The following is a 23,735-nucleotide window of genomic DNA, read 5'->3' on the forward strand; positions in this document are numbered from 1 at the left end:
ATGAGTCAGAATGTCTGGGTTTCATTAGTATTTGCCTGCTTACCAGCTTTTGGTAACCTTGAGGAAGTCACCTAAATTCTCCAAGCTTATTTTCCTCCTGTGAAATGGACTCTCTACTTCACATGGTGAGGATGGAAGAAGTTAATGTATATGGAGCAATTAGTAGAGTTCCTAGTATGTAAATAAGGGAATGCACATTCTTTTCAAACATATGTGAACATTCACAAATTACCCACGTATTGCACCACAAAAGCAAATCCCAATAGAATTTCAAAAGTAAAAGTAATACAAGCCACATTCTCAGACCGCAATGCAATAAACTTGGAAGTTGACAACAAAAGTTTAGCCAAACAACCAACCAAAAACAGAACTACTTGGGAATTTTTAAACACCATCTTAATTTACTTTTTAGATAAAAAAGAAATCAAAGAGGAAGGGATAAACAAATTAGAAATGAAAGACAGTGAAAGCTTGTTCATATCAAAACTAATGGTTGTAGACAAAACCCACACAGAAGAAAATGTCACTACTCATATACAGAAAACAGGAAAGACTGAAAATAAGTGACCTAAATTGACAGCAAGAGCTAGTAAAATGACAATAAAACAAATTCAACTATAAGAAAGTAAAGTGAAGATATCATTGAAGATAAAGCAAAAGTCGTGAAATGGAAAAAGATCAAAAGTATCCTACATCAATAAAACTAAAAACGGGGGCTTTTTTTTGTCCAGTAAAATAGATGAACCTACAGCAGATTTGATCAGGAAATGAAAAAGAGTGGTAATGCCAAAAAACAACCCTAGAAATGATCAAAGAACTACACTCACATGGAGAAGATTTTTAAATTATAAGATATTATTTTCACAATATAATACCCACAAATATAAAAAGCCTAAAAGAAGTGTTATGAGGTAAAAAATCCAACTAGACCAATTACCTCAGGAAAAAATATGAGTAGTATACAGACATCAGATTATAATGCTGTACACCTGAAACTTAGATAATTAAAGAAAAATGAAGTGTAGTCAAAGACTTGTGCCTTGAAAAAGCACAAGACCCAGGTAGCTATTTAGGTAAGCTCTACCAGGCTTTCGAGGAACAGATAGTTTCTTTGTTATATAAGCTGTTCGAGAGAGTAGAAAAAGATGGAACAGCTCATTCTAGAATACTAACCTAACCATTATTCCAAAACTAGAAATGGAGAATGGGCACCAACACAAGAAAGGAAACTGCAGGCCAACTCACTTTGAAAACAGATACAAAAATTCTAAATAAATGTTTGCAAATCAATTCCTTTTAGAAGAATCTATCCTGAGTAAAGAAGGATGTAATCCAGGAATGCTAGGTTGATTCTCCATAAAGAAATTAACATTATTCATTCTATTAATAGTTAAGGGATGAAAGATGATATAACCAGATGGTTGTCTTGATGAGGGCTTCTAAAAAGTCAAAAATTAAATTTAACATCCACTTTTTTTTTTTTTTTAACTTCTAGTAAGGAAGGCATGGAAGGGAACTTCCTCAGCTTGACAAAGGTCCCCTATCAGAACCTATAGAAAACTCCAACCTGATGCTGGAACATTAGGAGCTGTCCCACCTGTGGAGTGGAGGCATGAGTTCCTGCTTTTGTCTCTCCAGTTTAGCAGTGTTGGATGTTATAGGAATAAAAAGAAATGAATAACCTTTATTGTCAAGAAAGAAACCAAAGTATTCCTATTGCAAACAACGTTATTGTCTCCCTAGAAAATCCAAGAGAATCAATTGACTCAATATGAGGCTTTGTGAATGCCACAAGTAAAAGCTTGGGCACACTTATAAACTGCCTGACCTTTGAATGCATTCCCCAAGCCACACACAGGTCTATCGGCTAAGGGTGGAAGCCTTACTGGATCAAGGTATTTCTGTGCAGCCTCTGACCAAACATTGACTGATCATTAAGCTATACTGATCCAGGACAACCTCTAGGAAACCAGGTTTAAAAATAAAAACAAGTGTAGGGCTTCCCTGGTGGCGCAGTGGTTGAGAGTCCACCTGCCGATGCAGGGGACATGGGTTCGTGCCCCGGTCCGGGAGGATCCCACATGCCGCAGAGCGGCTGGGCCCGTGAGCCATGGCCTCTGAGCCTGCGCATCCGGAGCCTGTGCTCCGCAATCGGAGAGGCCACAACAGTGAGAGGCCCGCGTACCGCAAAAAAAAAAAATAAAAATAAAAAAAGTGTAGAAAAAACTACTGAGCAGAGACATTAGAGGCTACACACTTCATGAGAAACAGGCTCCACAGAATAGTCCTGGCAAGTCAGTAAACAAACAAGCAAAACCAAAAAAGAACTGAAAGAAAAGAGAATACAGCCATCCCTCAGTATCTGTGGAGGATTGATTCCAGGACTGCCCTATGGATACCAAACTCTGTGGATGCTCAAGTCCCTTATATAAAATGGCATAGTATTTGCCTATAACCTACACACTTCCTACCATATTCTTTAAATAATCTCTAGGTTATTTATAATAACTAATACAAAGTAAATGCTATGTAATAAATAGTTGTAAATACAATGTAAATGCTACATAAATAGTTGCTGGAAGGCAACAAATTCAAGCTTTGCTTTTTGGAACTTTCTGGAATTTTTTTTCCCAAATATTTTCGATCTGTGGTTGATTGGATCCACAGATGCAGAACCTGTGGGTAAGAAGGGTCAACTGTAAAGAAAAACAAGTAAAACCTCAGAGACCTGGGGACACCATAAAGCATAACAAAATACACATATTTAGAGTTCCAGAGGAGAGGATAGAGAAGAGGGAGCAGAAGAAATACCTGATGAAATAATCACCCCAAACAATCGAGGTGTATAAACTCCTTCACAATAAATGAAGAAAATTGTCTATCCATTTGGGAAGAAATTACGGAAAACCTGTACCTCACTTAGAAAAAAATAGATGGATGAAAAAATTATATGTAAAGAAGAAGAAGAAGTATTAGTAGAAAGTGCTGAATATTTTCATAATCTTTAGATGGGAAAGCTCTTCTTCATAAGCAAGTCATAAATTCTAGAACCCATAAGAGAAGGCTGACAAATTTAAATCTATACAATTACCAAAATCTTGTGTGATCAAAATACATCATAAACAAAACTAAAAGATATTTGGGAGAATATACTGGCAACATAGTTCACAGACAAATAATATATAAATAACTTCTACAAATCAATAAGGAAAATGCCAAAAATTATAAAAATGGGTGAAGGGATAGGAACGGGAAATTCACAGAAGAAATTTTAATGACAAACATATAAAAAAATTTAATGGCAAATAAACATTAGCCTCACCAGTAATCAGAGCAATGCAAACTCAAATGAAAATGAGGTCTTTCCCCCCATTAAACTGGCAAAAATTTAAAAGATTCTTAATATCCATTGTTGGTTAAGATGAGGGCAAATGGGCACTCCCAAATACTGTTGGTGTGAAGGGCAATTTGACAGTAACTATCAGAATTTAAAATACGAATACCAACAATTCCACTTTTCAGATCCTGCCTCAGAATTCTCACATAGTATATATAGTAGAAGTTTCTAACTTTTTGATAGTAGATGTGAGTGGTCATTGTTCTCAGCTTAAATGTAGGCTTTTCCTATGTTGGTGAAGTAGAAAATAATAATACTCCATTAGTATTCTGAGAAGGAGCTGTTAGGTTTAGGCTAAAAAAGTAGTAATAATAATATTAATAACAACAATAATAATGATAATAAATTTTTATTAAGAATTTACTATAGATGAGGAACTGTACTAAATACTTTACCTGGACAAATTCTTTTAATATTCATGATAGTTTGATGAGGAAACAGAGGCAAAGACAAAAGGGATGGCCAAGGTCACAGGGTCAGTAAATAGCTAGGTTGATGTCTGCTCTTGACCACTAAACTGTACAGCCCCTGCAAGGCCTCATAACACCGTTTTGCCTGGACTTGTAGCTGTCCAGCAGCCATAGCATCACCGGGAAGTGAGAAATGGAGAAAGGTAGAATCTCAGGTGCCACCCAGACTTGGTGAATTAGAATCTGTGTTTTAACAAGATCCCCAGTGATTCCTTTGCACATTAAGCTGTGGTCTAAAGCATGTTACTTAATTCTCTCCGAGCTTCCCTTTCCTCATCTATAAAATGGTGACGACAGTCCTTGCCACGAAAGGCTGTTGGGGGGTTGGGGGGTGGTTTAATCCACACCTTCATTTATTCAGCAAATGCTTTGCATGCACCCTATGGCAAGCACTAGGTTACTATGGGGAACAAAACAGACAAAAAATAATAATTTCCAGCCCTCACGTAGCTTACATTCTGGTAGAGGCAAGTAATAAATAAGTAAAATGTATAGTACATTACATAATACGAAATGCTTTGGAAAAAAATAAAGGAGGCAAGGGGGTGAGAGTGAGGAAGTTTCTGATTTTAAATAGAGATGTCAGAGCAGGTCTTTCTGAGACCTTCATTCAGGGTTGGGGTGGGGGAGGACCCAAGTTGTCGCAGGAGTTTGTAAGGTGATCTTCTTTGTTCATAAGGCCTTGCCAAGTCTGTGTTTTCTGATAATTCTCTTTCCTTGATTTTGGCGCTACTTGGTTTCTCTCCTTTGCGATTCCAGCCCCGCATGCTGCCCCTGCGTGGTGGTGTCCAAGTCCAAACTGGAAACCAGGAGTCTCTTTGTGTGTACTCGTCAGCACTCACTCTGGGGGAGCTCTCTTCCCAGAGTGAATCACTTATCTCGCTGGCCACAGCAGTTGACAGTAACACTGATTTTTGAAGCTGGCTGGCTGTTAAGGCACATTTTGCATGAGGAGGGTCCTGGGTTTTATGACTTAGTTATGTTTGGAGGGTAGTTGCAACAAGAAATCTCCCTGCAGCAGGCGTGCTGGAGGCCAAGACATAACCTGTACATAAGCCAAGCCTGACACTTTAAAGCAACCCAGCAAATAACCCAAAGCAAACTCACTTTTTTTTTTTCCAGTGTCTACTACTTTCCCTCTTGGTGAACACATGCTTTTTTTTTTTTTTAATTGAAGTGTAGTTGATTTATAATATCATGTAAGTTTCTGGTGTTCGGCACAAGGATTCAGTTTCATATATATATACGTATATATATACATATATATATATATATATATATATATGTATATGTTTGTATGTTCTTTTTCAGATTCTTTTCCCTTATAGATTATTACAGAATATTGTGTAGACTTCCCTGTGCTATACAGTAGGTCCTTGTTAGTTATCTATTTTATACATAGTAGTGTATGTATGTTAATCCCAGCCTCCTAATTTATTCTTCCCCCTACCCCCCTTTCCCCTTTGGTAACTGTAAGTTTGTCTTCTGAGACACAAGCCCCTTCACTCTCAGTTTTTTCTGTAGAAATTTCTTCCTCTCCTTCATTCTGTTTTTTCTGTAGAAATTCGAGGGCTCACCCTAAACCAAATCACCACTCATCCTGGTTGGGAGGTTCCTGCAAACAAGAATTCAAGGCTTAGAAACCCTCCTTAGGATGCCAAGTGTTTGGGTGATATTCATTCTTTTCCCTGATATCCTGTAACTTAAATGCTGTCATGTAAAGTTAACTGTTAATAATACAGCTTATGTGATGAGAAGATAAGCGGGGAGGGGAAGAAACCCTTCTCCAATAGGGGCAGATGGATTTCCAGCCCTGGGGTGGATGGGGTGGGGGTGGGGTTCTATGGGATCCAACCCTCTGCCGTGAGACATCTCCCCAGTACAACAGAACCGTGCTTCCAGCAGGTTCTCCAGGTTAAGCCATTCTGATATGCCTTGAATCCCATTTTTTATGACTATCTTCAGTTCATCATGCTCTAATTTCCCGACCTTTTCTGAGTTAAAATGGAAAACAGTTGCCTAGCTCCCTCTGTGGAGAAGTTGAGCTGTTACTTAGTCATTCTTCCCACTTCTCTTCCCCAAAATATCACAGTTCCTTTAGTTCTCTTTTTCCCATCCTAAGCCATTCTCTTTGTTCTCTTAGTATCTAAATAAATAAAAATTCAAAACTGAGCCCCTCCCTGGTGGCATAGTGGTTAAGAATCCGCCTGCCAATGCAGGGGACACGGGTTCGAGCCCTGGCCCGGGAAGATCCCACATGCCACGGAGCAACTAAGCCTGGGCACCACAACTACTGAGCCTGCACTCTAGAGCCCACAAGCCACAACTACTGAAGCCTGCGTGCCTAGAGCCCATGCTCCGCAACAAGAGAAGCCATGGCAATGAGAAGCCTGCGCGCCGCAACGAAGAGTAGCCCCCACTCACCGCAACTAGAGAAAGCCCACACGTAGCAACAAAGACCCAACACAGCCAAAAATAAAACAAAACAAATTTACTTAAACAAAACAAAACTGAGCCCCAAGTACTATGCCTTTTTATCCAAGCTCTCCTCATCACAAACGGTTATTACTCTGGCAGGGAGGACCTGATTTACCATTTGAAAATGTGCTTTCTACTCCTAATAATTCCCCAGTGTAGCTCTCAGAGACACCCTGAGGTTCTCTGTAAAAAGATCAACAAGGAGATCTTAGTGGCCAAAACCATGAGGTCCAAAACTCTGCATGATCCTCCCATCTTTCCAGGCCATGTTCTGCAACCTCCTCTGCCCCTAACCTCACCCCTGACCCTGTCTTCCAGCCACTCTGGACCACGAAGGCTGCTGACCCACCCACCATGCACTTCCCTGGGCCTCCTGACCTTACTAATGCTTCTCCCTTCCCTTCCCTCTGGCTGTGGAAAGCCCACTCATTCCTCCAGACCCAATTCACACATCCTTTCTTCCCTCAAGCCCTCCCAGATGCCTTCCCAGATCGTCCTGCCTCAGGGCCTTTGCACCTGCCTCTGCTGAGAACACTCTTCCCCCAAATATTTGCATGGCTGGTTCCTTCTCATAATGCAGATCTGAGCCCAAAGTTCACCTTTCCAGGAAGGTCTACCCTGACCACCTTAGCTAAAGTTGCAAACCTCCTATCAACTTTCTGTCCCATTACCCTGTGTGCTGTTTTCTTCATAGCACTCACCACTATCTGAAATTACTGTTTTTAATTGTCTGTCTCCTTCCAGAAGACTAAAAACACCATGGAAGTAAAGGTCACAGCTGCCTTGTTTTCTGTGCATCCCTAGTGTTTGGTGCCCGGACTCTATGCACATATGCACTATATGCAGTATGTGCTCAAATAAATGAAAGCATTGGCTACTCCCACTCTGTCAGTATCACCATCACAAATATTTCTCTGGGCGTTAGGATAGGGTGTGTGTCCTTAGACACCTACACACCCTGCTGCACATCTAATGAGCACCTCATACGTTCCAGGAACTCAGAAAATGTGCACTGAATTTCAATCCCTGAGTAGAGATGTTTTGACAATTTCCCTTCACCCACAACAGAGGTTGCTTTAATTTCAATGTGGGAAAAAGTAAAAATGTAAAACTTTGAAATAAGGGGCTGAATCACTTATTAGAAATGAAGGCTTTGAAGAGCAAACTTAAACTCCACAAATTTTGATCAGAGATATTATGAAGACGTTCTCTCTCTCTCTCTCTCTCTCTCTCTCTCTCTCTCACACACACACACACACACACACACACACACACACACACACACACACACACACAAGTCTGCTGATTTCAGTGATGACCTCAAACCATTTTTTTAATTTTTCCTTCTTTCTGCACATGTCTGAATGTGAGTTGAATAATCAGGTCCTGAAATGGGTCAGAATTAGGTTGGCTGTAATTTTTTTTTCTCAACAGAAGCCAAACACTTAGGGGAGATGGCTGATGGAATTCTGGAGCAAGAGTTACGTTCCTGGGCTCTTGGGTCAATTTTTTAGTTTGGCTAGAGGGAGAAAGCGTGTGTGTTTCTGGGCAAGCTTACACCTGAGCTGCACCCTCTGGAAGGTGGTGATGAGCTCCAGCCTGGGCTGCGCGTGCACAATGTGGTTCAGAGACTGCCCTTTAGCCCTTGTGGACAGAGCGAATGAATCAAGGCAGTAAGACCAGCTCCCCACTGGCTGAGGGCTCCACCTATCAGGGTTGCGGGGCTCGTGCGCAGGGCTGCTGTGACATCTAGAAGCATTAACGCTTTGTGGCAGCATGCGCGTGATGATGCTGAGGCGCCTGTGTTCTCTGGTCTCCCAACACAAATGGGCCTTAGAAGTTGGTGGTTATGCAGTTTACTTTCCTTCTTCCTTTTTTCATTCCTTAAGAGCAACATAGCCCTGTCACTGCAGGGGTGATGGGTTGTTAGCAAAGTTGATAACAGGAAATCTCACTGAGGATAAACAGAACACATCAGCCATTGCCCAGAAACACATGGTTCTCATTGAACCTGCCGAGGACTAATTGTGTGTGTATCAGAAGCACGAAAACAGGAAAACTCCTTTCTGATAGACCCACCAAGCCTCTTCTGACCAAAAGGAACTTTCTCAGCCTTGTTAGATACTGAGAAGTCATTATCTCCCCAGCTGTCAGGTGCTAACTCCACTTAACTTCTCCTAAACATATGACCGAAAGCATGTTTCAGGACTCTCACGAAGTCTTAATAAAGCTTTAGATTCAATGAGTGACATCTAGGATTCTCTTTTCACTGCTCTGATGCGTATCCCCTCAGAAAACCAGTGTAAGAGGTTAGACAGATGCTTATACCTGAAACATAACATCCAGAAAATGACTGTTATTTACCTTTTGGTAAAAGAGGAATAATAAAGTGATGCATCTAATAAATGCAGAGATAACTCAGCGATTCCATAGGTGTGTTGCTTTATCCTTTAACGTGAGATGGGTATGAGCTTCACTCTTCACTATAAGATGGGTCCAAGAGTTAGAACCGGAGCTTAAATAAGCCAGTACAATTCCGGGGACTGTGTTATGTCCCACATCAGGGCTACTGACTCATTTATTATTCAAATCAACAAACCATTCTGCTTCCAAAATGTTTCATTATCTGTGGAAGGAAAGTATTTTTGGCATGCACATCAAGTACTCAGATAACATTCTTATGTCTCTCTTTTTTGCTAAAGAGAATCTGACCACATCTGGAAATTCTTTGGTGTCACTGCTTCTCTGAAACTACATCCCATCTGTATCACTTAAACTCCAGTAAAAGGCCATCCCCGTGCTTTGAAATGGGCCTGTTTTACTGGGCAGCCTGGTGGTGGCCTGCACTCTTGACTTTTCAGCATGTTGGCCTGTGACACCCAGAGGAAAAGGGTGTGGGGGATGGGGAGGAACACCATTATTTTAGCCAAACCCTAGAGCTGGTGGGAAAAAATCATTGCCTTTTATGATAAGAAGTGATATCTTTTATGAAATAATAGCATATTCATACAGAGGACAAAATTGTACGATGGATCGTGCTCTCTCTTTCCTCTGGAATGTTGGTTTTGAGGCTTTGCCCCTTTATTTCCTGTTTCAGTTTTGGTCTCAGTAACACACTGACCTTTCAGATCAAATGCAATTTTTCCCAGTGTTGATGGCCTTAAGGGATGGGGAAGGGGGTTGGGGAGGCAAGTCTTTCATTTAGAAGATAACTTTTCAGCTAGAAAGAGAAAGGACATCTGGAGTTGAAGTTATGGTCTTTTCAGGCTTTTTTGAGTTGCTGTCTTTCCCTTTCTAGAAATTAAAAGGCACTAGGTCATTGTTACATTTCTTGCTCCTTCTGCTCCATTTCCAACTCTGCAGGTTTGTCAACGGGCTCTTATTTATGGACAGCTGTTCTGTGCTCTCATTTACACATTTCAGTTCAAAACCAGAATTCAGCTCTTTATTTGCGGAGTGAGGCTAGGAGGGCCTGTCCAAAGCTAGAACCTCATATTAACTTACCTTGTATTGTTGTGATCATCAAAATACTTCTCCTTTTTGTCTATTTGTAGGAACACATTGAAGTCTGTAGCTACACGCAGAAGTAAATATCAGAAAATCAGAACTTGCCAAACTGATAAGCAAGGGGACCCTTTTCACAAAGCAAAAGAATTCATAACTCTTGAGAGAGGTCTACCAAAGGATGCCTTTGACAACTCCTACTTTTAAATGATGTGCACACACACAAATTGTGTTCTCAACCTTTCAAATACATAGGTAACATAGAGCTGGGCATATCCATTATAAGGAACTACCCAAGATGGTTATCACTGTTCTTATAATGTCTTTGCAGTTGAAGAAATCAGAGTGAATAAATGGAGACTTTGAGCACCCAACCCTTCTAGGTTATTCTGGGTCTGCATTATACAGTCTTGAAATGAACGGTGATACATAAAAGTATTTTTCTTAGGATTTATTGTTAAAATGTTGTCATCTTTCACTGTTCTTTCGGCAATATCAAGAAAATCATAGCAATATGATTTAACATAAAAGATAATAAAAAGGGTTCTTTAAGACTGTAAAAAAAACTAGCACAGTTTACGTTTTGCTGAATGGAAAATATGTAGCTCTTATTTCTCTTTCTAGTAGTAAACATCTTATATCGGCCTAAGTAACCAGTTGGTGTCATTTCTTGACCCTTTTATGAGGGCTATATTTATTTCAAACATTGGAGTCCTAAAATTAATATCCGCAAAGCCATTGTGGTCAACGTTCAGCCTCCCGTGGCAGAAAGGGAACTTATTATCTTCAGATACCGTGGTTCCAAGAGTAGGCAGTAGGTAATTGAATTAGCAAAGTAGGCATTCAAAACATTCTCTGGGTTTTTTTAAGCTCAAGGGGCGTGTGAATTCAGAGGAGCAGGTGGACCCGTCAGGGGACGGGTCATGTTTACCCAGTTGCCATCAGCTGTGATCGGTGTCACATGATATGGAAAAGTGGCCCAGGGATGTAACAGAGAACAGAAAGTCAACGATTAACAGATAAATGTGAGTTAACATGAAACACATGTTATTAAAAAATGAACCTATGCCCCCCTTTAATCCAGGTCATTCCAACAAACATAGTTTCTAGACCAGACTTTACCCAAGACCCACGTTGGTGGAGACGCAAGGATTGGCTCCTGGGCAGAACTGTTGTCACTGAGTTTATTCCTCTGTTAATTTAATCTTCCATTTCTCTTTTATTTCCTATGTACTATGTCCAGGGAGCATCAAGCCAGGGACACTTTGGTGACCCTTCCCATCCCTAGAACCCAGCCAGCTGGAATATGGTTAAGGAATGAGGCTGATGCTGGTAGAAAGGGGACATCCATGCTTTAGCCTGTTAAAAATATACCAGTAGGGCTTCCCTGGTGGCGCAGTGGTTGAGAGTCCGCCTGCCGATGCAGGGGACACGGATTCATGCCCCGGTCCTGGAAGATCCCACATGCTGCGGAGCGGCTGGGCCCGTGAGCCATGGCCGCTGAGCCTGCGCGTCCGGAGCCTGTGCTCCGCAACGGGAGAGGCCACAACAGTGAGAGGCCCGCATATCGCAAAAAAAAAAAAAAAAATACCAGTAATACCAAAAATAATAAATATACCAAATATACCAATAACACCAAAAATATACCAATAATTAAGGAAAAGTGGTTCCTTAATTTTGAGACATGTTAATCCACCTTCTGGATAACTTCCTACCTCTGTGATTTGCCTACAAGGCCCTCCTCTGTGTCCAGGCTCACCTCACCTACCTCATTTCTGGCCACTACTCCCCAACATTCATCCAATGCTTGACCACGTTGAACTCCCAGGCTCTCTAGACTCAAACCTACTGTTTGCACCTCCATGCCTTTGCACATGCTGTTCTCCTCTGCCTGGAATTCCCTTCCCCTGCTCCCTTTACTCTCTAGAGGTTCTCTTTTCCTCCAGAATTCACCTGCAATGCCACCTCCTCTGAGTCAGGGATGCAGTTCATGACAGAGACTGACTTGTTGGCTGAGAGAGAACTTTGTAGATTGACAATCTACAATAGGAGCCCTGCTCTGAGGGCTGTGAAAGGATAAACCATGAGATGATGGAACAGAGGCTGTGCATCCTGGGTGCAAGGAAGGTGGGGCTGGACAGGGAGCTTCATGGTGGAGACTTTGGAGATGGTACTCCTTCCACAGTCAAAGCTGACAGGTACATAACAGGTTCCTTAACCTCTCTGGGCCTCGGTTTTCTCATCTGTAAAATGGGGGTGAAACTTCAGGAGACCAGATGTCCCAGTGTGCCTGGCTCATACCTGATCTATGTCTCTGTCTTGCTATTCTGTCTGTTTGACTCCCCGACTTCATTCTCAAAAATATCCCCATTTAGATAATAAATTATATGTCACTTACTGATAATAGTACCCTCTGTGAGTGGGTGTTATAAGGATTCAGTGTATCCCATAGCTCTTAGAATAGCACCCAATGTTAGCTAGTATTTTTCCCATTTATATCTGCGTAGAGATGGGGCCTTAAGCAGCTGGAATTGGTTTCCAGGGTGATGTGCTTGGAGCAAGAGACTTAGAAAACGCATTGGAGGACTTTCCTGTCCCTCAGGCCCAGGGACAGGGACTCTATTAAGGCTGCTGTGTTCTGGGAACCTGGGAGAGACCTGTGTCCTCTCTCTCACTCTAGGTCAGCCGACAGCAATAAGTACCTTGTACAGACCCCTCTTTTGAGGCCATAACATGTGGCCCCTCAGTAGAGGCCACAGGAAATGCCGTTTCTTACAACCCCTTTATCAGACCACCACACCCTAGAGAGTCTTTAGTAAAAGCTCTAGAGGTCCTTTTCCACCTGGTGGCAGGTAATGATAAATTCGACCCAGAGAGTTAATTCCCTTTTTCAGTATTTTACCCATGAATCAGCCCCAGTTCATACTTTAAACCCAGTATTTCATGAATGAGGCTTTGCCAGGCTACCTGGAGTGCACTGAGGACACTTCATCCTCGGATAGGCCTGGGCCCTTGAAGACTTCTGACTATGAAGGTTCCTCTGACCCAGGCTGACCCGGACTCTGCCACCAAGTGATGTCCCCATTCTCTTGGGCTCCCCACAGTTTCCCAAATCACCACCAGTTCTTGGTTTCAACTTGCACAATGTTTTCTTTGGGGTCAGGATGAGGGGAGAGGCGGAGGCCAAATGGCAACAGCAAACCCTCAATAGCTGCATTTGCCAAATTCAGCCTTAACACTGTGTCCTGTATCCTCTTGTCCTTTTTTGTGTGTTTGGTAAAGTTCTTTTATTCACATTCCAGTAGATACGGCCTATTCCAGCCCCCAGAGGTCCTGGAAGATGAGCAGCCGTGTCATGGGAAGCATTTGGACTCAGAGAGTCTGGAAAATAGATGAGAAGTGGGTGGACAGGGATAAGCAGGGGGCAGTGGCCGCAGAGTCCCTGGCCAGCCACGGAAATGAAGCTGTTGGATATGAGTGCCATAGTGCTTGGATTGTCTGCAAGAAGAAAACCTTGCATCTCCTTGATGATTTTACCACCAGACGGGGTGGTTAGAACCCAGTTGTGGGGGGTGGGTGCTCAGTAATTGCTTATCTATGTAGCAGGAGATTAGGTGACCCCCGCTCTAATGAAAATGCAGGAGAATCCTCAAGACGCATAATTAGTAACTGAGGACAACCTTAGTGATCACGTAGGCCACCATCCTAATTTCACAAGTGGGGAAACTGAGGCCCCAGAGACCTGAACTGCATCAGCTGTTAGGAGCCCAGGACCGTCAAGTTCATCAAGGCCACCTGTGCCCCAGGATTCCTTCACTGGGTGCCGCTTGCTGCCACCAACCAATCACGTGACCTTGGACGAGTCACGGAACTCAGGGCCTCTGGTTCCTTACTGTCAGCCGAGGCCATGGGACCGTATGATCTTGGAGCTGCCTTCCAGAAACAACATTCCAGGATGCTCTGTTTCCCTTCCAGCCTGAGACAGCATGGAGTGGCCTGGCCTCCCAGCCAGCAGGCACTTTATCTCCCATGGAGCAGAAGTGGGTCAGGGTGGAGGACTTTGGGATTCCTGGGCTTGTAGGCTCATGGTTCCTTCCCTTTGACTGGGGTAAGAACAGGAAGGGATGGTTTCCCTCCACCTCCACCTCCACCCCCCACCCCTCCATGACTCCTACCCCAGCCCCATCCTCAGCCTCTGGACCTAAGAGGCAGGGAAGTGGTTGCAAACAGGTTTCTGGAGCTGGATGACCTGCGCTGCAGCCCAACTCTGCTGCCTGCCCCCTGGGAGACCTGGCCCCCCTGCCTCTCAGCTTCCCCATCTGTAAAATGCTGACAGTAATAGCACTCGCCTCACAGGGGTGCGCAGTAAGGGCTGCACAAGTGTCGGGTACCGTTGTGTCCATCACACACGTTCTATCCATGCACACAGAACAATCCCTTGCCCTCATGACCCTGGTCAGGGACCAAGTTGCTCATTTTAGCTGAGGGAGCGTCTACAACCAGATTAGCTGGTCTGAACCAGACCCACGCAGCACGGAGCAACCTTCGGCCTCCTTTGAGAGAGGACCACCCTGAACCTCCCGGAAAAACGTTGTTTTCCCTGATTGAAGTGATTCCCATGTAACCACAGTCGGGAGCATGACTGGCTGAGACTTTCATTCACCACAGACTTAGCCTCCACTTCCCTCCTCCAGATTCCCCTGAGGCAGATCAGATGTCACATCAGATCACATCACGTCCCTGTCATCACTCTGTTCACAGGCCCCTAAGACACTAGGGGAAAAGAGGAAGATGGAGCTCCAAGCTGTGTCTGTGCCCCACGTGTTGGCACCGGTTGCTCCTCCCACTTCTCCCTGTGGTTCCCAGCACCCTCCCCCAAGGTGCTGGTGTCCTGTGGGCATGACAGTGAACCTGGCTGGGTTGGGACTCTGCTCCTACACTTCCCCTCCCTGCTTGGAAACCCAAATCGCCCACTGCAGAGCCAGGAGGAGCTCTGCCCCATCCCTGATTTTAATTAGGAACGGATGCATCCTGCAAGACTCAGAGTTCCATCTCTCTCAACCCAGACCAAATGTGTTTGGGGGTCCAGGCCTGGTCATCTCCACAGAAGAACATGAATCCCACAGGGCTGCAGAAGGACTGTTTCTCCAGCGGCTTTTCAGCAAAAGTCCACTCCAGAAGACAAACAGGAAAAGTGGAGACCCGCATGCTTCTGAGTGAAATATGATTGGAATTAACATGAGCACACACATTCAAGTTCTCAAATGTTCAGTGAACAAAATGTTTTCTATCTGTGAGGTGCCATATATGCCCAAATAGAGGGCAACCCCCAAAGAACACAATCCACCACTTTGCTAAAGAGGTAAATTTAACAGATTTTTGGCCAACTTGACAGGAATCAGAGCTGTGATTGCTTTTGGGCTGGGGATGGGAATTGACTGGAAAAGGGCCAGGGGAAACTTTCTGGAGGGATGGACGTGCTCTGTCCCTTCACTGGGGTGGTGGTTATGTGGGTGATTTCATTTGTCAAAATTCATCAGATTATACCCTTAAGATCTGGGCATTTTTAGGGAATGTAAATTTTAACCTCAATTTTTAAAAAAATTAGAAAAGTAAATACCTACTTGTAATACTTAACCTAATCATGTAGTCGCACACTTAAAATTATACAAGAATACTACATTAATTTATATTACTGTTTTTATTCACACATTTCACAAAATGATTTTATGCAGATGTGCATCTTTTGAGATCAATGGATAGCATTATTAAAGCCACTTTTTTAGTTGACAGTATTCCAAAGCATATCATCTTCAATTCATCTAATTTATTTGAAATGCGGAACATTTTGAATCCATGTTTGATGCTGAAATTTTATTGTAAGACACAAATACCCATTTGCATAACATTACAGCAGTTGTTTTTCTCATCTGTCTTAGAAGTGATTGTTCTTGATTCTCACGACATAATCAGCCAATGTTTTGCTTTCCAAAAATGAGCTTTAAAATATTTATCACAACTTACAGTTGCACCCCAGGAATAATCACCACATCTATGTTAAATCTCATTGCCTCCTTCCCATTAATTCTTCTAGTGACCTCGAAAAGCATCCAAAACCAACACTGATTGAGACCATTTCAGACTGGTGTGTCCTCCCAGATTTTGTGGTTCGAATAAAGCAATTGAGAGAGTACCACATTACGTACTGTTTTAAAGAACAGTAAGTCCCTTGAGTTCCCTGGTGGTCCAGTGGTTAGGACTTGGCGCTTTCACTGCCGTGGCCCCGGGTTCAATCCCTGGTCCCCACAAGCTGAGAGGCGCAGCCAAAAACAAACAAACAAAATGCAGTGCATTTTAAAGAACAGTAAGTCCCCAAACTATGAGAGACTTTTAAAGGCAACACTCTATTTTCTAAGAGTTAATTTGAGGAAATAAACCTTCATCTTATTTATCTTCAGGCATATATAGTAAATCCTGGCATATGTGTTCAGACCAAAGATAAAATAGAGATTAAATTTGGAGATCTTGTTTTAAAGTTCATTGTTCAAAGATTAGCATTGTTAGCTTAAGTTAGAAGTTTCCATGTAAAAACTTTAAACTAGACCTTGCTCCCTACCATGAATGAGAAGCTGAAACATTCTTGAATCAGTGTAAACACACTATATTTTACTCAAAGGCATTAAAGATAGGAGAGTGTAGTTTAAGTAGATGATTCTGGTTAGAAATCAGATTGTAATCACAATCCTAAATTATGAATTACTAACGATTAATTTTGCAACTTGACCTTAAGTCATGTCAAAGCTTCAACTACACACAGTGTGATATGATGATATATAAAGAAGGCTTTGTTTTTTTCAACATTTCCCCAGTTTAGGCATCAAAAATAGTATTGTTCTTAAAGAAACCAACATGGAAGACTATGTACTGTTGTTTTGATCTTTTTTTAATGTTGCTGTTGCTCAGCATTGTTTTTCCACTGGACTTCAAAAGCTGTCAGAAGCAAAATCAGGTAACTCAGCAAGGGTTCCCAGGGCATATAAGCTCCTGTATGGCTCAATGCAGTGGATGCCAAATTTTTTTTTTTTTTTTGGTAGCAGAATCCTGGTTTTAAATGACATTATGTGTGGTTGATGCTCTAGTTGGAACAGAGATGGGAGCCCGGAGCAGTCCTGCTTGGTGCCCCTTCTCCTCTCTAGGGAATCCACTGAGGGGTTCCACAGCACCTAGAGGTTCCGTGGAACACAGTTTGAAAACCTCTGACAGTGGGCCATGCCTAAAGGCTGGAACTCAGAAGATCTCGGTCTAAAACCTGAGTTCTGGTCTGTGTGATTGTTAGCAAGTAATTTAACCTGAGCCTCATTTTCTTTCTCCAGACAAAGAACATGAATGCTCATTTCAGAGAGTTGATGTAAGGATGTTTTTAAAGTTTATTTTGTCCACTCTTCCTTGGTCACAACTCACTTGCATGTTGTGTGCCATCTCAATTATTTAACAACTTAGCATCCACGTTTTTTATTATTTGGCCTTGTTGATGCTACTACTTCTGCCTTTCAGCTTTTCAGCCATTATTGTCCCCTGGAGAATGGACCAGGGGGAACAGTTGACTTTGGGCTCTACCGCAACCTCCTCTACAATAAGGGATTCCAGGCTCATGATCCTTTCTTGGGAAGGACCACTCTGACAGGTTTCTTTTCATTTTCAGGTGGGCCAGGAGAAGGGAAACTGTTCTTTCCAGAAAAACCCAACCCCCTGTATCATCCCTCAAGAACCAGAAAATATCTTCCATACAATATTTGCTTTTTTCACAAAGTCGGGAAGAAAAGTCTTGGTAAGAATTTGCTTACTGCTTGGGTTAACATGGGTGGTCCTCATTAGGAAGGCAAGTCTGAGATGAGAAGCCAGTCTTCTATTTGGCATTTATTATTTCCCAAATCTGGTTTTAATCAATTGGCTTAGGAAGTCACAAGGACTGTAGTCAACTCCTATTTTTCAGCCTGAGGTTTCTATCAAAGTGTTAAATTTACATTTCTAATTCCATTGGCTGGCAAAGGGAAAACCTTTGCAACCCACCAAGCACAAAGTTAAACATTTCTCCCACTAGTATGAGTCTAATCAAGAGTGATGGTTCTCATACAACCACTTTGTATACCACTATTGGGCAGTATATACTAAAACTAAACATATCTGTACCCTATGACCCAGCAGTTCCACTCCCAGGTATATCCCCAAGAGAAATGGGTACTTGTATCCCCCAGAGACATGGACAAGAATGTTCACAGCAATCTTATAATAGCCAGAAACTGGGAACAATCCAAATGTCCATCACCAGGAGAATGTATAAACAATTGCAGTGTACCCATACACTGGTGTATTATGAGCAATAAAAACTGCAACACCAACAACATAAGTAAATCTCACAGATATAATATTAAGTGAAAGGAGCCAGAGACAAAAGGACACATGTTGTAATATTTGATTTACATGAAGTTCAGAAATAGCAAAGTTATCCATGACAATGGAGGTCAGGGTAGCAGTTAATTTTGGAGGAATATTGACAGTCATGGGCATGAGGGAACCTGCTTAAGTGCAAGAAATGTTCTATATCTTGATCTGTTATAAACGTATGTAAAAATATATCAAGATGGATCCTTAAGATTTATTCTCTTTAGTGTATGTAAGTTATACCTCAACTTTTTTAAAAGTGAAGGTATTAAAGATGGAATCAGATGCTTTTCCACAACCTCCTGTCTCCATGTCTTTGGTTACATCTCTTCAGCTCCTTATTTCGGCTACGGCACGTCTCGCTGACATTTCCTTCCTCAATTTTTTTTGCAGTGGAAGTAGTAGGACTGTTTGCCATTTGGAAAGTTGGAATATTTTTACTTACATAATGCTGATGATCAGCTTTTTTTTTTTTTTTTTTTTTTTTTGCGGTACGCGGGCCTCTCACTGCTGTGGCCTCTCCCGTTGCAGAGCACAGGCTTGGGACGTGCAGGCTCAGCGGCCATGGCTCACGGGCCGAGCCGCTCCGCAGCACGTGGGATCTTCCCGGACCGGGGCACGAACCCGTGTCCCCTGCATCGGCAGGTGGACTCTCAACCACTGCGCCACCAGGGAAGCCCGATCAGCTATTTTTTTTTGAAGCCCTTAGAATTGTTAGATATACTGATATCTAGTTGTTTGACGGATGCAACTCTATCTAGCTGAAATTTTTACCCCACATGTGAAACATCGTGAAGGTATGTTTGCACATTTTGGATCCTACAATACAAAAGAATTCCTCCTTTGTAACTTAAATTTGGAATTTAGGTTTCTAGCTGTAATTCGTGTGTCTTCTTGGTTAAACGTGTTTTTCTTTACTCCTGTGGTTTCTTGAGTCATGTGACTTTGTAGCCCTTTAATTTGCCCAACCTAAAAATTGGGCATGAAAGTGTATTTGTCACTTCACAGGCAGAAATCACATGATCTAGGACATGCACCTTGTGTTCAAAACTCATAAGAGGAATGCTCCCAAAATATGTAAATGTGTTTCTTTAAAAACAACACAAAAAAAACCCTTCTTTCTCCTTGCAAATCCAGTTTTTTGGTAGGGTGCACCAGTGAGCTTAGACTTGAAGGCATGTTCTGGTGCCTGCCAGGAAGGAAGTCCCTTGATTGCCCTCTGGTGGCAAGAAGGAATAATTGCATCTTCCTATGGATTTCCTCTACCTGGAATGGCCTTGGTCCGCAGAATAGAAGCTCACAGTGCCCTCTGTGCTATAAATGCTGTGCTCTTGTCTTTGTTCTTAATACGGTTTGATCATTCTCTGTTTGTTCTTCTCAGGACTGTGAAAAGCCAGGAATTTCTTGCCTAACAATGCACTGTAATCTTAGTGCGCTGGCTAAAGAAGAAAGTCGTACTATAGACATTTACATGCTGCTGAACACAGAAATACTGCAGAAGGTAAGCCCTGGGAAGCTGTACTATTGGGGTTCATTTAAAAGCATTTGAATTGGTTTCCTCAGAACAAACTCTGCCTGCCCCCTTTAAAAAACTGCCCTGGATAGCACCACTGGTAATTCTGCTGCAGATGATGCCGGGGAAACATACCAGACCCTTGTTATTCAAAGTCTGGTTGGAGGACCAGCAGTATCAGCATCACCTGGGAGCTCCTTAGAACTGCAGAATCTTGGACTCTACCCAGCCTTTGGGAATCAGCATCTCTGTTTTAACAAGCTCCCTAGGTGTTTTGTTTGCACAGTTGAGTTTCTCAGACTTTAGCTTGCTTCAGAATCACCTGGAAACCTTGTTAAACCACAGATTCCTCAGAGGGGAGTCTGAGGGTCTGCGTTTCTGAGGAGCTTCCAGGTGATGCCAATACTGCTGTTCTGGGGACCACGTTTTAGATCAGGGGTTTTCCTTAAAGGGCCAGTAGTAAATATTTTAGGTTTTATGGGCTATACAGTGTCTTGCCACTGCTCAACTCTGCCATTGTATTGTGAAAGCAGCCATAGACCATACTCAAATGAATGGGTGTGGCTGTGTTCCAATAAAACTTTATTTACAAAACCCAGCAAAGGGCCAGATTTGACCCATGAGTCATAGTTTGCCAACCCCTTGTTTAGATGGCACCTTGTTTTTCAGAATTCCAACTTTTGAATCTCGGATAACTTTTTTTTTTAGGGTTTTTTTTTTTTTTTACTTTTATTTAAGTATAGTTGATTTACAATGTTGTGCTAGCTTCACGTGCACAGCAAAGTGAACCAGCTATACATACACATATATCCACTCCTTTTTAGATTCCCCTCCCACATAGACCATTACAGAGCACTGAGCAGCGAATCTCAGATCACTTTGCTATTATAAGTTTATAAAAGTGGCTCATAAAAAATACCTCAGTCCATGAATTGGTGGCCCTTAAGAAAATCATACACATTCACTATGATTTATTTTAACATAAACGCTGCTGAGTATGAAAGGCCACATCCAACAAGATGCTTCTAAAATAATCACATGTGAAGCTAAAACAAAATAGGCATGTTAGCCACAGAGATTCTCTTTATTTTCCTTTGGAAAAACTAAATGTGTTAGTCTGTATAAAACTGTCAGTGTATAAATGAATATCCTTAGAAAAGTCATTCCAGTGTTATTTTTTAAATTAGGCATGGCAGTAACATGTTGGCCTGATAAGTCACAGGCACAGGGGGATACAGGATGTTTTACCCACTCTCCAACTCCGGCTGGTGGAGAGCTGTGAACAGTTCTGCTTTCCCTGGATTCTTTGGAGGGAAACTGGTTTGGGGCAAGTTGGGTGCACACAGCACTGCTTCCCTGTTGTACCTCTCCCTTTAAAAAGGATAGTGTTGGGAGAGGACCAGGCATGAACTAGAGCACCCCTGGTCACCCTATGATTCCAGAATGTCATATCACAGGAAGTGCCTTACTGTCCTGGGTCCCCAGGACAGGTTGAGGGATTATGATTCTGTATGCTTACCCATCCTGTTCACCTTCTTGATAAACGGCCCTGGTGACAGTTTTATTCCCTATGCCACACTTGGCACTGTTGACAGAACCCTGATACGGCACTGATGGCAGGAAGCCACTCTGATTTCTCTTTCAGCCTCAACCCAGTTGGCTGCTGCTTGCACTTATAAATTAGTCATTAGTACAAATTTAACCACAAAACCTCAAGCCTTCCTTGTCCCCAGCTCTGGCCTGGTCTTGTGCAGCTTTCTCTTTCTCTCTCAGTGATCAATGGTGACCCTTTGCCAAGGAACATGTCCCAGTGACTGCTGTCCCCGTGGGCCATCCAGCCTAGTCTGCATCCCAAGACAGCAGGAAGCCATGGGGTGTCGTATGCGGATGTTGGAGAACCGATCTCCCTACTGGTTCCCTTTCAGCAGAAACCAGCAGAAATCCCAGGTGCAGAGGAAAGCCTCTGTCGGGCCCCCAAGGCCAGCCATGCCTCCCTAAGGATGTGGAGCAGAACCAGCCTTGTGGTTCCCTGGGCCACCACTTCTGTTAGTTTTCCTTTGACCTGAAGGTCTGGCCACAGACAAGGGAATTTGAGGTTTTATTGTTTTGACTTTAACAAGTTTTCATTTGAAATGTAGGATCTGATTTTTTTTAATCATCAGAGGATTCCAGTTTCTTCCAAAGTATTTGTTTTTTACAACCACAAGGCACCTGTTCTGTGCCAGGCTCCTCATCTGCTCGGCCTTTAACTTTGACAGTTATCATCGTCATCATCATCATCATTATTATTGTCATTAGCAATGTCCGAGATGATGATGATGATGATGATGATGATGATCTAAGATTGAAAAGACAGTATATCCTGACCCATGAAACCACAAATCTACAGAACTGTTAAACTGGTAAAAGATTGCTGCATACAAAATTATTTACTGCTTAATATGAGCTCACTGAAGCAGTTTTTTTTGAGTGACAAGTTTGCCAGCCCCTGTCTTCTTCCAAACTCTTCCATCACTGCCTTGGAGCCATTCTCTCATTATCTGGATTGGTGGCTTTGAGCCCACACCAAGGCTTCTGCCTGCAATGGCTGGTGGGCTCTTCCTGAGTCTTTCCTGGGCCACCCTCCCTCCCCCCATCCCCTTTCTCATCGGGCCATCACCTAATTACAGTAAGTTCCCTACATACAAACCTTCCTCAAGTTGTGAACTTTCAAAGACGTGAACGTGCGTTCCATCAGCATCAGGCGTGAGTGAAATTGCAGCTTGCCCTCCGTCTCCTATTACTGACGATCCTTCAGCTCTACCATCTCCCACCTCCTCTCCCTCCTCCAGTCAGTAACTCTTCTTGCCTGTTCACTCAACGCCAGCCCCTGTATGCCAGCTGTTGTACTGTACTACTGTGCTTTTCAAGATACTGGACTGTAAGATTAAAATGTTTATTTTTTGTGTTTGTTTTTCGTGTAATATTTTTGTGAAAAGTATTATAAACCTATTACAGTACTGTACTATTTATATAGCCGATTGTGTTAGTTGGGTACCTAGGCTAACTTTGTTAGACTTACGAACGCACTCTCGGTACGGAACTCGTTCACACGTGGGGGGACTTACTGTATAAGCTAGATGCTTCCCGCCTCTCATCTCTCCATCAGGTACCCTCTTCCAAGCTTAAATGGCTTTGACCCCCCAAACCAGCTTCATTTAAGAGCAAAGAAAGAGTTAAAAGGAACTCATGTGGAGAGTTTGAGGGTTGTGGTCAAGGCAGGAAGATGCTTGAGAAATGTAAATCAGATACCTTCTATGGAACGCCAGGCCTTGATTTGTTGTACACAATTAACAGCTTTATTTATTCTCTGCTCTTTGGGAATATGTCAATACCAAGATCCAAATACCTGGCTCCTGCCACTTGGAAACCACAGCACACAAGCCTGCATGTGTTGATGACTCAGCAAAACTCCAGAGCTTTTCAGCGTCCACTATGATATGAAAGAATCCTCAAGAGAGAGACTGGAAATCTCTTGTCTCATTCAGTGATAGAGATTTTTGTCTGGTTCACATGGAATCTTTGAATTTCAGTTCTGTCTGGGACCTCGGGGCCCAGCCATTGTGATTGAAAAGTCTTACAGTGAGTTGTGTTGTTTCTTCCTCAGGACAGTTCATCTGTCATCCAGTTCATGACCCGCGCCAAGGTGAAGGTGGACCCTGCCCTGAGGGTGGTGGAGGTAGCCAGTGGGAACTCAGAGGAGATGACGGTGAGTTGGTCACCCCACACACACACAGCTCTCCTCCAAGGGTGAGGGAATCTGGGTGACTTGGGAGACTTGGTGCTGGCATTTGAGGGTAAAGGCGGTCTCTAAGCCAAGATGTCAGCTTTGTGGTAGACCCAAGACCTTGCCTGCCTTGGCTTCCAGGCCCCCATGGAGAACTTCTGCGGT

General features: G+C 42.8%; 1 protein-coding gene across 2 annotated transcripts in view; it reads left to right on the forward strand.

Annotated features, from left to right (window-relative positions):
* Positions 1-23,735, forward strand: part of ITGA9 (integrin subunit alpha 9) — a 352,979-nt gene that overhangs the window by 296,943 nt on the left and 32,301 nt on the right. For both annotated transcript variants that reach the window (XM_060022170.1, XM_060022171.1), the window contains exons 24-26: positions 17,552-17,677; positions 19,673-19,792; positions 23,451-23,552. In XM_060022170.1, coding sequence (XP_059878153.1) covers positions 17,552-17,677; positions 19,673-19,792; positions 23,451-23,552 — 348 coding nt within the window. The remainder of the gene's footprint in view (positions 1-17,551; positions 17,678-19,672; positions 19,793-23,450; positions 23,553-23,735) is intronic.

The sequence above is a fragment of the Delphinus delphis genome, chromosome 10 (genome assembly GCF_949987515.2).
Source record: "Delphinus delphis chromosome 10, mDelDel1.2, whole genome shotgun sequence".
Lineage (NCBI taxonomy): Eukaryota > Metazoa > Chordata > Mammalia > Artiodactyla > Delphinidae > Delphinus > Delphinus delphis.